At 39.2% G+C, this 17,583-nt stretch overlaps 1 protein-coding gene across 4 annotated transcripts in view; it reads right to left on the bottom strand.

Annotated features, from left to right (window-relative positions):
• hecw2a (HECT, C2 and WW domain containing E3 ubiquitin protein ligase 2a) overlaps nucleotides 1–13,998 on the bottom strand; it is a 67,681-nt gene extending 53,683 nt beyond the window's left edge. For 2 of the 4 annotated variants that reach the window (XM_029113638.2, XM_029113637.2), the window contains exons 1-3: nucleotides 13,347–13,998; nucleotides 4,204–4,308; nucleotides 1,909–2,678 (exon numbers count right to left, since the gene is read on the bottom strand). In XM_029113638.2, coding sequence (XP_028969471.1) covers nucleotides 1,909–2,308 — 400 coding nt within the window. In that variant the 5' untranslated portion in view covers nucleotides 2,309–2,678; nucleotides 4,204–4,308; nucleotides 13,347–13,998. The remainder of the gene's footprint in view (nucleotides 1–1,908; nucleotides 2,679–4,203; nucleotides 4,309–13,346) is intronic. The other 2 variants (XM_029113634.2, XM_029113636.2) reach the window with 2 other exon arrangements.
• Nucleotides 13,999–17,583: the final 3,585 nt, after the last annotated feature.

Genomic DNA, 17,583 nt, shown 5'->3' with positions numbered 1-17,583 from the left:
ATCGAGTCTGTAACATCATGAACAATAGACTATCAAATGCTGCAATAAATCATTGAATTACTCTCTCCCTTGACGACCGGGTACACAATCATTATTTCAACCACTATACGAAACGGCTGATTTCTAACACTGGTCAGGTGCCTTTTTGGTTACTGCTCAGATGCTATAGCTCTTAGGCTACCTGCCTCCCAAAATATATAATGCGTGAGTGTTATATAGTACACCAAGTCTGAAGAATTTCTGTTGACTCTACTGGCTTCCCTACTTTAGAACAGCTCCAGTTTCAGTATTGACTCTGGAGTCTCCTACTGCAGAGACTTGCAATTATCAACTGTCTACATATCTTAACTGGCTTGAATCAGATCAATGAGTTAGCATTAGCAGTCCAATTTTGACGTTCAAACTGCTGACCTATTAGCCTTTTAATGATCCAAAGAACATGTATGAAAATAATTGTTTAACCATGTACAATCCTATTTCCCAAAAAGTTTATTACCAAGAGATTATCAGCATGCTTATAGGAAAAGGGCTTCTAATGTGCCTAGTGCAACCTCAGGTGATTGATGACTGGCTGGAATAAATTGCCTTGAAGCCCTCTGCTCTCTTGAATTGAGACTTATCTATTTAATAGAAAACAGAGGGTTTTCATTAATGGAAGCCTCTCAAATGGGAACACAGTTGAGTTTGGTGTACCAAAGGGCAGCTGGCTTGGCCTTTACTGTTTTCTGTTTTTACAAATGACTTTCCACTGACTTTGAAAAAAGTATGTGTGTCTATGCGCGATGATGGAACAATATTATACACTTCAGCTAAAACTGTAAAAATACATACCTAGTCCGTTTTAGAATGAGTAATTAGGACACCTAACTGCTCAAAGCTGCTGTCTGTGATGCATGTTGTTGCAAAGTGAGTTTGAATCCAACCTCCCTCTGTTTCAGCAAAAACACTCTCTACTTTTCACCATTCACCAGTCTAATAAAGCATAACATTCCTGGGGGATGTTGGTTCTAAATAACAGATAAAATGAGAAGCATTGTTTTTGTGACAAGTCACTCATTCAACCCTCAACCTGTTTAGATAATGCAATGAATAATGTAGAGATCCTAAAGACCCTAGTTTAATCACACCTGGACTCCTGCCCAGTTATATGGTAAAGTACTGCAAGGAAGGACACGGGCAAACTGCAATTGGCACTAAATAGAGTAGTATGTACAGCCCTCAGATATACACAGAGGGAGAATGCCAACATCATGCTGGTCAATCTCTCCTGGCTTACAATATCAGACAAATTGACTGCATCACCGTTGATCTCTGTAGGTGTTGATTTGTTGAAGGTACCAAACTGTTTCTCTCAAACAAGTCTAGAACCGGGGTTGGGAGTTTGACAGTAATAAGTAGAGACATGGCTACTGAACTCCTGAACTCTTTGCCAGCCCTGGTATCTCTGGCCAGCAATACAACCTGATTTAAAAAAATTAATAAAACCAAACCTAATAATACGTCACAGACTGTGAAGAGATGCCCAAACACTATTTGATATTGTATTTTTTTGTAATCATTGTGTGATTTTACTATTATGTATATTTACAGTATATATATATATATATATATATATATATATATTTCAGAATGTAGTGTTTAATTTCACTTTTTGGAGCCCAGAAAGAGTAGCAATTGTTTAGGGTGAAATTCTAATAACATACCAATGTTATATTAGGAGCTACTACCATGGTTCTTGTTTAAGTAGTTGTTTGGAGCTGCATTTCGGTCAGTTATCCTCCTAAATACAGTGTTCAACCCCCATCTATGTCAAAAAATAAATTTGCCCCACAAAGGTTTATCCCTGGGGGAAGACACATTTCTACTTTCAACTGCACTATAGTGAAATGAACATGCTGATTGTCTTACCTATGTGGTAGAGGCCGATCCAGTCAGTTGCGTCTACCTCCTCCTTGATGTCCCAGGAGATAACCAGGTTCTGTCCCCTTCCCAGGGTGAACTCCAGCGTGGACGCCGTCAGAGATGAGCGGCTCTGTGATGTCACCAGGTCGGTGTCACTGTTGGCCCTCGGGAGGCCCATGGGGCTGCTCACCACAGATGCTGTGTCACCGGGGGCACCGCCACGCTCGGCCAGGCTTCGCAGGTTCTCCGGGCTGAGCGTGTGACGAAGGTGCGGGCTTCGCCTCCGTGGCGCTGACAGGTGCTCCCGCCCCACGTGTGCAGACAGTCCATGTGTGGGGTGCGAGTGGGCTGTGTGGGGTTGGTTACGGGTCCTGGGAAGGACCGCTGTAGCAAGTGAGGGACGCATGGCAGCAAAGCAAGAAATACAAATAGTGTGCTTATGGGTGATTGCAAGAGAAATCTCAGACCAGAAATCCTTGGTCTTAGTGCTTGGGTTAAGCTTCAAAGTTGTTAATACTTTAACTTGGTACAGCTTAAGCTTTTGATGGAAGTGTCAGTAGGGTTTCTGGTAGAAGCTGCAGATCTTTTCCTTCCATCCAATCGCTATGATGTCTTGTACCTAAAGATCAGACAGTTCCCTCTATGGCTGTTGTGGAAGTAGAACCATGCCATGAGAACAGTGAGCTGTCCGAGAGCAAGGAAGAGTGGAAGACACAGCCGGCATTGTCTAGTCCGGTACTCCAAATCCACGCCGTCAAACAAGCAAAGATCAAGACCTGGGGTTCGGGAAAATAGAAATAAGAATGAGGGACAGAAGCAGGCAGATGAAGAGACAAGAAGCAAAAACATCACTAAAGCAGTGGAAGAGACCCCTGAATAAGCGTTTGTTGCCACAAGACTGAATTGCTGTCAAAGACCCAGTCACCAATGTATTGCTAATATATTTCAGCTAAGCCCAAGTGATTCCAATTTACATACTGAGTGATTCTCTCCATTCTAATCAACCTTTCAAATGAATGAGGGAATGACATCAGAATAGCTGGGTTAAAGCTAAAGTGCTGATCGTTTTCCCACGAGATTACAATCATGCAATAGGAAATAAAACAAGAAACAGGATGTACTGCAATAGAAGCACTTTTCCATAACAATGGCAATGTCCAGATGTACTGTTTTGAGCTAATGCTAGCACCAGCCATTTTCAGTAAGGCTCTCTTTCCCTCACCTTTCTATCCCTTTCTCTCTTAAACACCCCACAACCCCCTCACTATGACTCATTTCCTTTCTCCCTCTCTGGACTGAGGAGTCTGTCAGATTGACTGCCCAAGAAAAGAGACAGTGGAAACCCAACACAGAAAGACTGCAGCAGCCTCCTCTTTGGATGCTCTTAAATCAGTAAAGGCCCTCAGGGGGATATCAGGGGGAGGACTCTCTGATTAGCTGTCTGATTCTGAACCAGAGCTGTTTAGTATGAAAAAGAGGGACGTGAGACTTTCTTATCCAACAGGAGCTTATTTTAGATGTGCTGAGCTACAGCCAAGGCTTTATGGAGGCTAGGGTATAATTTGAGCTAGTGCTAGCGCCAGTCATTTGTGATTTGGACGGATCCATGCTGGGTTTGTGTCTCATTGGCTGTTCAGCACTATTCTAACCGACTAAGCTGTTCTGGTGTTGGCAGACCATTGCACACTGAGGGCTGAAGTTTTTCCGGAAATTGAGTGGATCTCTGACTAGCCAATGTATATTTCACATGTCTTGATCTCTTGTTTTGTATGTACAAATTATAAAGGTGTACTAGGAGTTCTTGTATGAGTTTCTGTGCCATTATACGGTTGTTTCGAGCATGTGGAGCATTATTGAGGCCATCTCTATGTTAAGTAGTTAATTTATTTAATGGATTTCAGCCATTTCAACCATACGACTACATTAAAATGGTCATTCCATGGCTGTGTCCATGTTGACATACTTTTTCTCCAAGTTATGACCTCTAAATATCTCTATGGTGAAAATTTATTCTGAAAGAAATGTGGAATAATGACAAATATGTCTTTCTATGCACTCAACTCTCTCACACAGGTAGAGCAGGCTCAAACTAGTGCAAGTGCAGTGTCATATGCTTACATTGCTCTCCACCCACTAATGCGATTTGATTGAATAGCTTTGTGAAAAAACTATTACATACTTAAATGTTGAAATTAATGTTCTGTCACAGTGACAACACAAAACTGGAGAACCCCAAGCAATTGTGATAAATACCATATACATTTTATGTGATGAATGTCAGTCTCAGGTTTAAAAGTTTACCTTTTCAAACAGTCAATGAGCAAGTCAACGAGCCTTCTTTGGAGATGATGGAGAAAAGGGTAAACAGATGGCACTGCAGTCACACTAGCTCAACCTTGCATGAATCTGAAAGAAAACAAGTACTGTTAGGAGCAAGGTCTACAGTCTGCTTCTGTATTAAAAATAAAGCATAGACAGCAGCATCAAGTCAAGGTCTGCAACAATAAATGTGAAGTCTGAGGAAAATTGTCTACTCTGGTTCTAGCAGAATAAAACTCTATTTGAATTATTTAACATCAGATTAGCAAATTTCAGTTTAAATTAATACACACAATTTCAAGTCTTCAATTTGTAAAATTAGCATGTGGGTTGATGGTCAATAGGCTTGATGCAAAATGGTATGGGTTTATTATTATTGACTGAAGCCATAGTATGTTACGTTTTAAGACCAAGAAACACTGATTATTCAGTCTTGTATTGTTTTGATAACAATACTGTTTAATGATGTGATTACTTTATTGTCTACCTATGATGTGATTGATTGCTGATGATCAGTCTTGGGGAACATTACATTTAAAGGTAAGTAATTACAGTGAGTACACTGCCCAAAAGAATTAAGGGAACACGTAATCCTCACAGTACAACACCAAGTCAATTAAACTTCAGGGATATTAATATGTACAGTGAGGAAGCATAAGCAATATTTTGCTGCAAATTAAAGTGACAACAGGTGCACTGGAGCAGCAACTGCAAGACAACCCCCAAAAAGGGAATGGTTTTGCAAGTGGTGGCCACAGACAATCCTTATCCTTTCTGACAGATTATTCTTTAGTTTTGCGTTTTTCTAATGTTCTTGTCACTATTGGTAGCATGAGGCTGAACCTGCAGCCCATTCAGGTTGCACAAGTAGTCCAGCTCCTTCAGGATGACACATCCATACGTGCCGTATGATATTTTTTTATTCTAGCCACCTCTGCATTCTCTCTTGTTGTTGATTTCTCTTTTGAGTTTGAGTTGAGTCTCTGTACAAATAATTTCTGATAATTTCTTAATTAAAAAGTGTCCTATAAAACAAATTTTACCATATGAGGACATTAGCCCTTTCACAATACCTCAGGACTATCTGGTCTGTATTGCAACGTACTGCATTTCCCTCCAAAAATGTACTCTCTGTCTTCCCTGAACTTTTATTTATTTGTTAGTTGAGTATATGCCAGCTTGTTTACAAATGTAGGTCCATGAAAGTGCATGTGTGATGTCTTTTAGTGAGCTAGAATAATTACATGAACTGCCCTCCAGACCTGCCTAGCTTCTGAAAGTAATGTTTTGTCACCTCACACAGAGAAAGTCAGTGTTTGATGCTATCCATTGCGATTATGAATAATATCTTTCCAATTTATTTACAACAGTCCTAACCTCCAAACCTCATGAGGGACTACAAGTCAAGATGATTTCAGTAAAAAAGACTACAACCTCCAGATGCAGACAGGAGGGAACTGTGTGAACTGGCACACCTGCCATAAATAGGCTAATTAGAGCATGTTAGACAGGTGTGTTTTGTTAAGAAGGTGACATGATGTTGGATATTTTTTAACTGTTGAGTTTTTTGGAGACTTAAGCCAATGATTTGTGCTATACTTTGAGTTATCCTAGTTCTGTTGAAAGAAATATATATTTTTTTTTAAATCTTCTGCATCCCCTCTCTATTCACCCACACTCCAGAGCACATCACTAAGAGCTACCAGCCCCTGTTTCATCACAGTCAGACTGTGTTAAAGCACAGTTCTTAATACAAGCAAAAGGGAAACTAGATACATTGGAATAAAGATCACATGTATGTTCTCTAATCGGTTAAAATGTATTGAAATTAAGAAATGTTGAAAAGTTTGATGAAACATCAAACCAAAAAGTGCTCCAAACTGTGAAATGGAATGTAGAGTTTATTTATAATTTTGCCTAATATAGTTTTCCCAAATCTGTTGCCCCTTGTGATGGCCATACAAGGCTTCATTACTGTTCTTCTAGCAGCAGGATATTATGGCAGCAGCGCTACTTAGATTTTATTTTCAGAATAAAAGCCATCACTGAAATATCTAAGGCAATAGAGTTAACAATCTAGTCTGTACATTTTATGTTGAATGTCTGATACAATACTGTTCTTGTCCTACAATTTTTACAGACTAGATTGTTAAATATATTTCCTTATAAATTTCAATGATGGCTTTTATTGTGATATAGAAAATCTGAGTGCTGCCAGCATAATATCCTGCTGCTGGAATAACGCTAATGAAGCCTTGTTTGGCCATCTCTATTTGCCACCTCTGTCAGTTTTTTGTCACCGTCAAATGGGCTTTTTCAGAGATGGCCTGTTTTACTTATGTCTTTGCTTCAGTGTTGGGTTGTCTCCCAGTCTTAACTTCTGTATAAGTTTTGATTAATAGATTTTCTGTTGAATAATGATATTTCATCCTGCTGTGACTGATGTTGCTCAGTGTGGTAGTACAAGAGAAAATGCATGTTGTGTCCCGTGAGCGTTTGTGTCTGTGTGATGATTGATCTTGTTTCTGGAATGATGCTGAAACTGGAGAAAGAATCACTGCATGAATGTCCCTCTATACACACACACACACACACACACACACACTTGCATGCAGGTAAAAAAAATTATAAACCTACACGCAAACACTCACGAAACACACACCCACACACGCACCCACGCGGATGTTGGGGGAATTATTTTAAGTGGAGGCGTGAGCAGTGAGAGAAAGGTCTGAATACTTGTACAGCAGTTATGTAACAAGTTCTTTCCATGTCCGTATGTCATTGTATTCAGTGATGGAGAGGTCTGGATTATGTATATCTCACTGAGCTGGGATAAGGATTATGTTCACTGTCTCCAAACACTGTTCAAAGTGTTGACCTGAAATTGCATTTTTCCTTCTTAACTTCCCTATAATTCCTGATCTAAAATGACTGGATAAGTAAAAGCTAAGCTTTTATTTTACTGCTTTCTTTCATCTAGTGAGATCTGTGATTGATTGGAGTTCATTTGTGGTGCATGTATGGGACCTACTGATTGAGTTAAATGCTGGTGAGAGCATCTGCTGAATTTATAAAATGTAACATGTAAAGATGGGCATAGAATCCATCTGATGCCTTAAGATTCTGTGTATTGTTAAGTCTATAAATAATTACAATGCTCTATTTTTATTTTGTTGTGTACCAGGCATATGATAATGCCTTTGAATCTTCCTACTGGGTAATAACAGAGAACTAATTCACTGAACAAAAATACTGGTTTGATAGGTCAGGCCAGGTCAGTGGAACAAAAACAAATATTTTACCTTTTATTTGTGTAAACTGATTCAAGTAATCAAAATCTGGGCTATTTTTGTCTTCTATTTTTAGCCAACATTAAACCTACTAATCCAGTGCCATTCTTCTAAAATGTGTTTTTATCAGTTTGAAATTCAATAGTAGATCTTAAACTGACCTCAGTGCCCAGTGGGAAATGACTGAATGAATCACTTTCATTGCTTGTAGAAAAATATTATTGTTCTAAACAGAAGAGAAAAAGGAACATTGTACTACTAATTGATAGCAAACAGCTTGGGTTAGTAAATTAAATACTTTGCAAAATAATTAGTACTGAATCCAGACAAAGTAATTTGCCTTTATCTGACCTCTCAAAGAGCCAGACATTGGTCAAAAACGCCCAGACTATCTTATACTTGAGAATTACATTAAAGTAAACAGCAGTTATCAAACACGCTGTCAAGACTGGCTAGTCCTGGAGATACCACTGGCATATTTGGAATTGGGTATAACCGCTTTTTAGCACTATGCTCCATGCTCATGGAAAGCTATTCAGAACTTAATTTGAATACTTCAGTGCCTAGAATATAAATGTCTGACAAACTTTTTGTAGTTATTTGTGTGGTTGTGTTTTTTGTGTGCTATTTATATTTACATTTTGTGTTTTAAATAATGATAAATAAATCTACCCATACCAATTATCTTGATTTTACTGAATTACAAATATTGCATTGAAATTTAGATCTGTTTGATTAAAACAGTGACTCTCAAAATCAATTATTGTAAGGTGAAATATATTTTTGGGTTAAACAATAATTGTAAGAAACCCCCCCTGAAATAAATCACTTTGCTACATATTCAACACCTACACATACATTTTTGGTAGAGCCAACTTTTACTGCAATAACAGCTTTAGGTCTTTTGATAATAATTTTCCAGTGCGCTGTGTAGGAGTGATTTTGGCCCATTTGCTCCAGGTTGTTGAAGTTGGATGGAGGACGTATGTGGGCCTCAATTTTCAAATCATACCACAGATTCTCAATGAGATTGAGATCAGTACTTTGACTGGGCCACGGTAGGACATTTACTCTTTTGTTCTTACGCTTTGGATCACTGTCCTGCTGAAGCATGAATTTACTCTCAACCTTCAGTTTTTTAGCAGGTTAAAGCAAGTTATGCTGAAGTATTTCCCTGTATGTCACTCCATCCATTCTTCCTTCAATTTGAACAAAATCCACAGTCCCTAATGATGAGAAGCAACCCCACCACATGATGCTGCCACTGCCATACCTCAATTTAGGGATTGTGCATATTGAGTTTTGGTCAAAAAGCTCATTTCGGTCTCCTCTGATCACAAAACGCTTTTCCATATCACAGCTGGATCAGTCATGTTCTCAGATGGTACTTTGCAAGTGATGGCTTCTTTCTTTCTTCTTCTTTGGTCTTAGGTTCGCAGCCTGACCGATGATCCTTCAACAGTGAGGTTTCTAAGATAATGTGACAGCAACTTTAATGTTTCATTTTAAGGTGACTGTGTCCTTGTTAGGCCATTTTTTTTAATCAGTGGAAACTTTACAGTACAGGTGTTGAATACTTGTGCAAGCAACATATTTCATTTTTTCTTATAGATATGTCCCAACATTAAAAGAGAATTGGTCTGGGGTTTGAATATTTTAGCAATGCAATATATATCTTCCGTGGGGTATTTGTAATGTCCCAACACCTTACTAATCTCTTGAGCTTCAATCCAGGGATCACTTCTAGACATGACCAGACAGTGTGCCATCTCATTACTGACACCAGTGTAGAGAATGAAAATGTGTTATGGAAGGTAGGCTGACAGACCCCAATAGTTTAAGCTCTAGCCACAAACCTTTGGAAGAGGGTTTACAACAGTAATATTTCTGAGAGGACGTATAAAATAAACAATCCAATAAAAATAGCACAGATTTGACTGACCCACATTCCACCAACGTTACTAGAAATCTAGATGCCAGGAAAGGTGATTCTCTCCTCTCTACAGTCCTGTGTCCAGAGCAGAGGGTGCTTAACCTTGTGAATATCAAGTGACAGCTGTTCGTCTTACAGGCTCCTTGCAAAGCAGGATTGCCAGATGACATTCGGGCCTCTCAAAGGCTGAAAAAGTCAGGGAGGATAAGTGTCACTAGGCAAGAGTGCACATACTTTCCCTACATCTCTTTCTAAGAATTGCTGAATCTTTACAACGCAAGGTACTGTGTACAGCGTTACTCTGCAACACACACAATATTGCACTCCCATTATTTCATTCCCAAGGCTCTGCTAATGTGTGTGCACACAGGCAGTAGTATGCTAGAAAGTGTTTGCTGACTATTGATTTTGATTTTAGAACTGACACAGCAATACAGGTCTTGGTTATCAAATACCGTAATGGAAAAGTTAGAGTGCAAACGAGTACTAGTGTAGTATGTATGTACATAAATATGTGATTTAGCATATGAGCTAGTGAACAATGTGCTCCTGCAGTGATGTCAGTGAAGGGGCTCATTTCTTGTTGTGTGCGTCTCTCTGTGTGTGGGTGTGTGTGTGTGTGCTGATGTCAACTTAGGGACACCTTGTTCTCCATACATCTAATGTTGTTGTTGTTGTTGTTGTTGTTGTGATGCCACAGGGAGGTGCTTCAGATTTGACTGCTTTTAAACCCAGAGGCACAAAATTGCAAGAAAACTTGCAAAGCAGATTCGACTGAGCTGACCTGCAGTTCAGGGCTTTCACAAGTTAACAGGAGTAGTGATTTTTTTTTCCTTATTTGTTAATTTCCTCAGAAACTGAAATGCAAAACCTAGATTTGACCTAATGTCTTTCAGGTCGCTGAAAGTGACCACCTGACACATTTTATTTTTGTCATTAAAAACATTATATTGACGAGGTGCCTATCAGTTGATGGCTTGCATTATGTATGTGCAATTTGGCAAAACACGACGGTTTCGCCTGATGATGACATATTGCGCATGGGCTTAGCTAATTTAACGTCACCATGATATTGCCTAAAAGTGTGATCTGGGATTTCCATCTGAGAAGCACTTTCTCCCAATCTTTATACTAAACCATCTTTTACATTCTTCGCTGCAAAGCTGCTTAAGTATCAGCCACTCATGTTGCACGTCAACAGTCTTGGTTATCAGTTCAAAGTATTGGGCTGATATTCAGCAATCTAGGGCATGTTCACAGGCTGACAGACTGGCCTTCTAATGGCAAGCCTACATACGTCAAAATAGAAGCAAACAACAAGATGCTGCTTTGTGTTAGAGATCATGGGTAACTTTCTTGCTGTGTTATCTGTAAAAATGTAAAGTAATTTTTTATCTGTACATTTCATTTGTGGCCTCAACGTACAGTATTTGAAATGTGTGTAACTATGCATTTATATATATATACTATTGATGTCAGCATAGGGACCCCTCTGTTCTCCTGTGGAGGTGACTGCAGCACTTTCCCACTTGACAGAACGGGCACCTTGGGGAGCTGGCACCAACAGTGTAACTGGGATCTTATTGTGCCTCACAGACACTTGCAGTGAAGACTGAAATCTAGCCAGCCCAGCACACTGGCTGTACTCCTACCCACACACTGACGGCAATGCATCCATGACGTGCTGCGCCTCCAGAGCCACACACAAAAATACATGCTGAATGTGCGCAGTCTGCACACACACAGCTACACAATGTGTTGTCCATGAACTGTGATTATGCCACTGCAGTTCATGGATCAATGCAGTTAATACATTGGTTTGAAATATGTAAGCTTTTGTCAATGTACAGAGACTTCTTAAGACCAACTGCAGTTCGCACACAGCATGCGGGCCCTAGTAACAGTAGATCTTGCCAGAGTATTTCCAGCAATATGCTGGAGCTACCGTAATGGCCCCTTTGCTTGCTGCTTCCCCATGGGAATACGTGCCTGGAATGTGTCACACGCTGGAAGGTTTCCCACACTGACCTGCAGTGTGAGCAAGTGACATAAAAGTGGCTTCATTCAGACTCACTTTCTTCAATCAGTTCAACTATATAACTCAAGCATTTTTATAAACACAAGTCAAGTGAAGACTTGTATGTAGTCAGCACATTCATCTTTAGCTTAGATGTTCATTCAAATGTGTGTTAGAGACAATACAGAGACAGACAACTCTATCTCACCTGTTCTCACCTTACCATAACTTAAGAGATGTCATTCCATGTTTATTAACCGTTTTATAAATGCATTCTACTTACAACAGGACTGGGAAGACAATAGGACTACCGTTAAATATGTTTATTTCATTATTGTTCAGACCCATATTCAAGATCATATATCACGGGTAGGATAACTGAGCAGAATCACGTCGACCAACTAGGCTGATCTGGTTCCACATCCACCAGATTTGCTAGAACCAAGGATGGGGGGTGCGGATTTGTCCTGGCCTAAACAAAGTAGCATGTTCACCAAAGACCCTGAAGCTTTCGCACATGTGGAGGTCACTTTCTGCTCATGATTCTATAGACTTTGTACAGGGTAGGCTAGTCCATGCACCCACACCACTGCCAGTCAGACTTTGACAGAGGGCATTTTGCTCTGCGGAAAAACCAACTGCTATTTGTTATATCATTGCCTGAGTTAAAAAACACTACTTTGAACAGCCTACCAATCTCCTAAGACCATAGGCATTACCTTTTAATATGTTAATGTTGTGAAATATAAGGTAGGGATGTGGGCTACATTTTCATGTTGAAGAAATCAGAGCAACGTGTGATAAACGTGAAGGGAGGGAGGAATAGCAGGTAAGTAAGAAAAGTTAGCGGGGAATCTAGCCTTCTACTTAAAGAGCATATAGAGAATGAATACATGAAAATAATGTGATCCACACACGTACAGAAGCTTCAGGATCTTTAGTGAAAGAGATTCTCTCAGTTTCACTAGATTATTCTCTCTAAAGGATGTAAAAAAATTAATAAATGCAGCAGCCACTTCAAAAGTAAATAAACATGCTGAGCCTGCACAATCTATGGTTTGCAACGTTTCTGATTTACATTTACCAAAACTTTTGTCTCAGATGAACAGGATAAAACAAGAACCAAAAGACATTTGCTACCTTTAGCTGAGTCCTAGGCATAAAATACCTAATGCTATTATGTCAACAGTAAGCTGCAAAGCCCATGGTAAAAATAACTGTCTGGATTTGAGACAGTTATCGGAAATATTAAAAGCATAGAAATACGATGAATAGAAGGGGCGTACTGTTATTTTTAATGGGGACTCCCTTTCTATTCATTATATTGCTGTGACGTAAGTCTGGAAACAATATCAAATCTGTAAATCTGACCACTTGAAAAACTGGGCCTTAAAGTACAATAATTACAATAGGTAACACACCAAAATAAAATTATCATAATATTCTATTGCGTAATAGCCTACTGGCGAATTGAACAGAAGCCGCATTTTACTACAGCCAGTCTATTGTAGCCTTCCAGCTACCTCAATTCATCTCCTACATCTCGTGCAGTGGAGGCTAGGCGCATTTCCTTGCACACATGACTGAACAGGGATAGCATGCTATCATAGCTCTCCATTGGGTTACTTTGGGAATTCCCTACGTCATTTCTTAATGCCCATCTCTTTTAAAACACGCAGTCTTTAAATCAATGCATGTCGTTTAATTAGTGAAAACACGCACAACACGAACATTACAGGCCTATAGCCTATCCTATCAATGTTGCAGTTTGGCATATAATAACAGATGTATGTTATTTTTGGTGACCATCGTTTTCGGAAACAATTAACGATATTACCGTTAATTTGCCATGGGTGCATCCGGCAGCCTACCCACGGCTTACCTTTTGCGCAGAGTTGCAAGAAAACAGACCCCTAAAAATGAAACGAGAGCACAGCCTTTATCCGCAGTTATGGTGTGGATTCGTTGCCTCCTGTACAGTCTCAGAATTATGCACGAGCTGGGTACCGCTTTAGAGGCCCAAAGTCCACCGCAGGTGTGTGTAGTGGCAGCTTGGGGTTGAGTCACGTAGCCTATAACGTCGGTATCTCTCCCCGGGTCGGCAGCACCGTTAGTTTGAAATCGTTAGGTTGCGGAGGCAGGTCGGCCTTGTAGCGGACTGTGACAGTGTCTGAAGTTGCACGCTAGCAACACCATTCTACCTTAATATTATTAGGCTACGACTGCAACACTCGTTTTGTTGTATTTTCAATCTCCATGGTTGGTCCAGCATCGCAATGCGCTTTTTAGTACACTCCCGCCGATGTCTTCTATGTAATCTTCATCCAGCAGATGCTCAAAACGAATGCGCTGGCTGCCCCTCAAGCAATGCAGACTTGAAGCGAAATCTTTTGCCTACCAAATTTTCGCAGTAGGGCTGTGAGTCGTTGATCTAAGAGGGGTAATTATGAAATTATGCATAATACCTGATGCGTGAGCCGTCCCTCCAGTTAAGAGCGCAAAGTGGGCGGTGACTTGAAGGGGATAGTCCCAGCCCGCAGATGTGTGTGTCAGTGTGTGCACACGTCTAAAAAAATGACAGGACTGACTTCTCAAAATACCGACGTAGGCCTGTGCCTTCCGTGCAATTGTGCTACTATAGCTACTATCAGGCTTCAAAGTTCTTAAAATTCGTTCAGTAGCCTACACTTAATTGACTGACTGTACCGATTCAGTTCTCTATAATATTTCGTAAAAGTTAAACAATATATAATATTACTTAGCAAAATATTATCTCACAGATGTAGTGAGCTATCGGAATCTAAAATCATTCATCAAACATGTTTGCTGCAACCTGGTCTCAGGACACTACGTAGACTATTTCACGTAAATTCATGTCACCAATTTCGTATGATATGTGACATTACGTTATCGTTACATTACAATGCACCACCAAAACGTATGATACATTACAAAATTATTAAAATGTAACATATCTTACAAACGTATGATATTTACAAACGCTAAGAAAGACAAATTTTTCACAAAATGTTTAACCGGTGTTTCAAACCAGCAACATTTAGATTGGGAAAGCAGTCACCCTACCCACTGCCCCACACTAGATATGTGGTTGTAGAATGAGTAACAGCAACACGAAGGTCGCTAGAATATGTTCTAAAAGCATTTTATCGTTAAAGTTCGGTTAATGTAAAGCATCACAGCACTGGGGTTAGGGTTAAGTTTAGATATCACAGCACTGGGGTAAAGGTTAGATTAAGGTTTGGTTAGTTCACACAGCTCCGGGGTTCAGGTTAGGGTTAAGGTTAGGTATCACAGCACTGGGGTTAAGGTTAGGATTATGGTTTGGGTTAGGATTTCAAAGACAATCACTTCAAACATATGTATGTTGTGATAACACCACTCGCCCTTACTGATTACAGGTTCCTCACTGGAGCAGGTGGGTAGTGCACCTGTCTGGAATGTGGTAGGTTGCTGGTGCAAAACACTGTTTTCACTTTTTTTTCTCCATTCCAAACTCTAACGTTATTTTACTGAACGTAATATATCTTACAAAATCCCCTGGCTAAAATGTACAGATGTCATGATGCCCTTAACATTTAGGCTATCCTTTTAAAATATTTGCTATGGTTTTAATTAGGTTTTCAAAGCATTTGAGCAGATTACAATAAAACATTACATAGGCCTAGCGTACATCAACCTACAAACCATTACCATATTTAAATGGCTGTCATTACATATGTGTAGCCTACATGAATAACCACGTGAAAAACGACTGTTACAATAACATGGTCAATCACAAGAGTAATATTAGCTAAACTAATCAATGATTGAAAAGGTTATTTAAAATTCAGTTGATTTTAGTGCTTTGAAATGTCCATCGCAACATGATGCTTAGGCATAATGTAGTAGGCTACCTCATTGTTAATTCTTCTTCCATGTAGAGACAATTATTCTCTAACTGCAAAATGGGTCTTGAGGGGAATTTTTTTTATCATACAGGTTGATTCTGTGACTCATACCTAGCTGCTTCAAGTTTTTGGCAAAGTAAAAATCCACATGCATACATAGACTAATTCTATTGCTGATCGTAAATGCCAGTTGTGCATCATTATAGGTAATGACCCACAAGCTATGTCCAGCATCAACTTATAGTACAACTAAAATAGTTTTAAACACATTATAGACTTTTGATAATTATAGAACATTCACGTTTTTATGTTACCAGGCGTTACCAGGTGAATAACGAAATAATTTTTCATTCGTTCCATGTATGCTGAGCTGAACCCCATTTTTCCGGTGTCTCGACCAGAAAATAACGTTATGTAGGGGAGAGCGGGGTATGTTGTCACACTTTTCACACTGTGTAACATTTACAGGGCACAATACATCACAATGCTATAAATATCATTCCAAATGAAAGAAGGAAGTCTTGGGCACATTTTGTATTCATTATCTCCTCATATCTTATTTCAATATGGAGATGTAGACCGTTAAATAGAGTGTGCACTTGTGACAATTTGCCCCTTCAGTGGGTTAGTTGTCACAATATGTAGGGTAGGTTGTCACACTTGACTATCAACAAATAAGAACACAACTAATTCATTGTGAATATTGATTTGAACCAAATTCAACTTCATTAAAGAACTCAAAATGAAAAAAAATCATGCCTAGTAAATCTGGCAAATCATGCCTGTCAATCAAAACAATAATGCTGCCATAGCAACTGCAACTTGACCTGCCTCACAGCCTTTAACTTAGACAGATAGTGACAGCACACCAACTGACATTCATTTATACTTTCTTACAATCTTTCCTTTCCCTTTTTTTCATTCCTTCCTTCCTTTCTTCTTTCCTTCCAGAACACATTTCCTCATTGCAATTGCATATTCATTACAGGCTTATTACGGCCTCCTCCCGGTCTACTATCCTTGTTTCCATAATGCAATTCATAACACCACACTAAATTAATGACACTTTATGAACTAGTGTACCACCGTATGTGTGGATATACTGTCTCATACAGTAGGCAAGTAGTGTGTCAGTAGACACACAAACACACATACACACTAGAGCCTGTCTTGGCTAGTCCAGGGATATGTCAGCTGCTTTAAACTATATGTATATATAATCAATTTACAGTAACATTAAATATATTATCAGAGCTGTCTAAAATGTATTACAATATTTTCTGATCATATTCTAGATGTCTATTTATACCGGAGCAAGTTGTCACATGTCAAAACCTGCCCCAAGGTCATTGAGACAACTTGCCCCAAACAGACGTGAGTTTATGTTGGCTAAATCTCAAGTTTAGCTCAACATAGGACTGCAGATAAAGTATCAAATACATATTATTCTCTCCTCTACTCAGTGCAAAATTATAGTTTTCTACATTCATACCTTACAAGGTTTTCTTGCATAAAATGTAAAGTGGCAAATGTTTACTTTTGAAAGGGAAAAATAAGAAACTTTTGCTCACCTCGGATCTTGATCATTTGTGAACAGGAAGTTGAACATAGAACTTGTAGTCACACAAAGTAGCGATTTGATATTTTGAGAGAGCACTTTTAGTGTTGGAGGTAAGAGCAGTGTGACAACTTATCCCGCTCTACCCTACGTGTTAGACCAATTAACTGAAATTAACATAATTTTAAAGTTCAGCTATTTAATTTCCTCACCCAATCAGCACTCATACAGCATCCCAAATATTAGTTTAAATCATCAGTCGGATAAGTGCAGGCATGAGATGTGGAGAGACTAAGAGGGGTGGACTGGGAGTGTTCTTGGCTACATTATTTGAGGTTTTTGATGGGATTTCATGTGTTTTGACACAAAAAAGAAATAGGATTCATCAACATTGGTGAGTTAACATACAGTACTAATATACATTTCACCAAATGGATAGTCAGTGAAAAAGCAAGCTAACAAATTTCATTAGAAATATTAGTTAATATAATCCACCCACCTGACATGGCCTTTCAAGTAGCTGAATAAAAAGTATTATCATTACACTGGAGCACCTTGTGATATGGACAATAAAAGGCCACTATTACACATTGCTACAAATTTCTCAAGTTTTAAGGGAACATGCAATTGGCATACTGATGCAGGAATGTCCA

The sequence above is a fragment of the Esox lucius genome, chromosome 16 (genome assembly GCF_011004845.1).
Source record: "Esox lucius isolate fEsoLuc1 chromosome 16, fEsoLuc1.pri, whole genome shotgun sequence".
NCBI classification, from domain to species: Eukaryota; Metazoa; Chordata; class Actinopteri; order Esociformes; family Esocidae; genus Esox; species Esox lucius.
The sequence above is the reverse complement of the archived record's forward strand: the minus strand, read 5'-3'. Positions and strand labels throughout refer to the sequence as shown.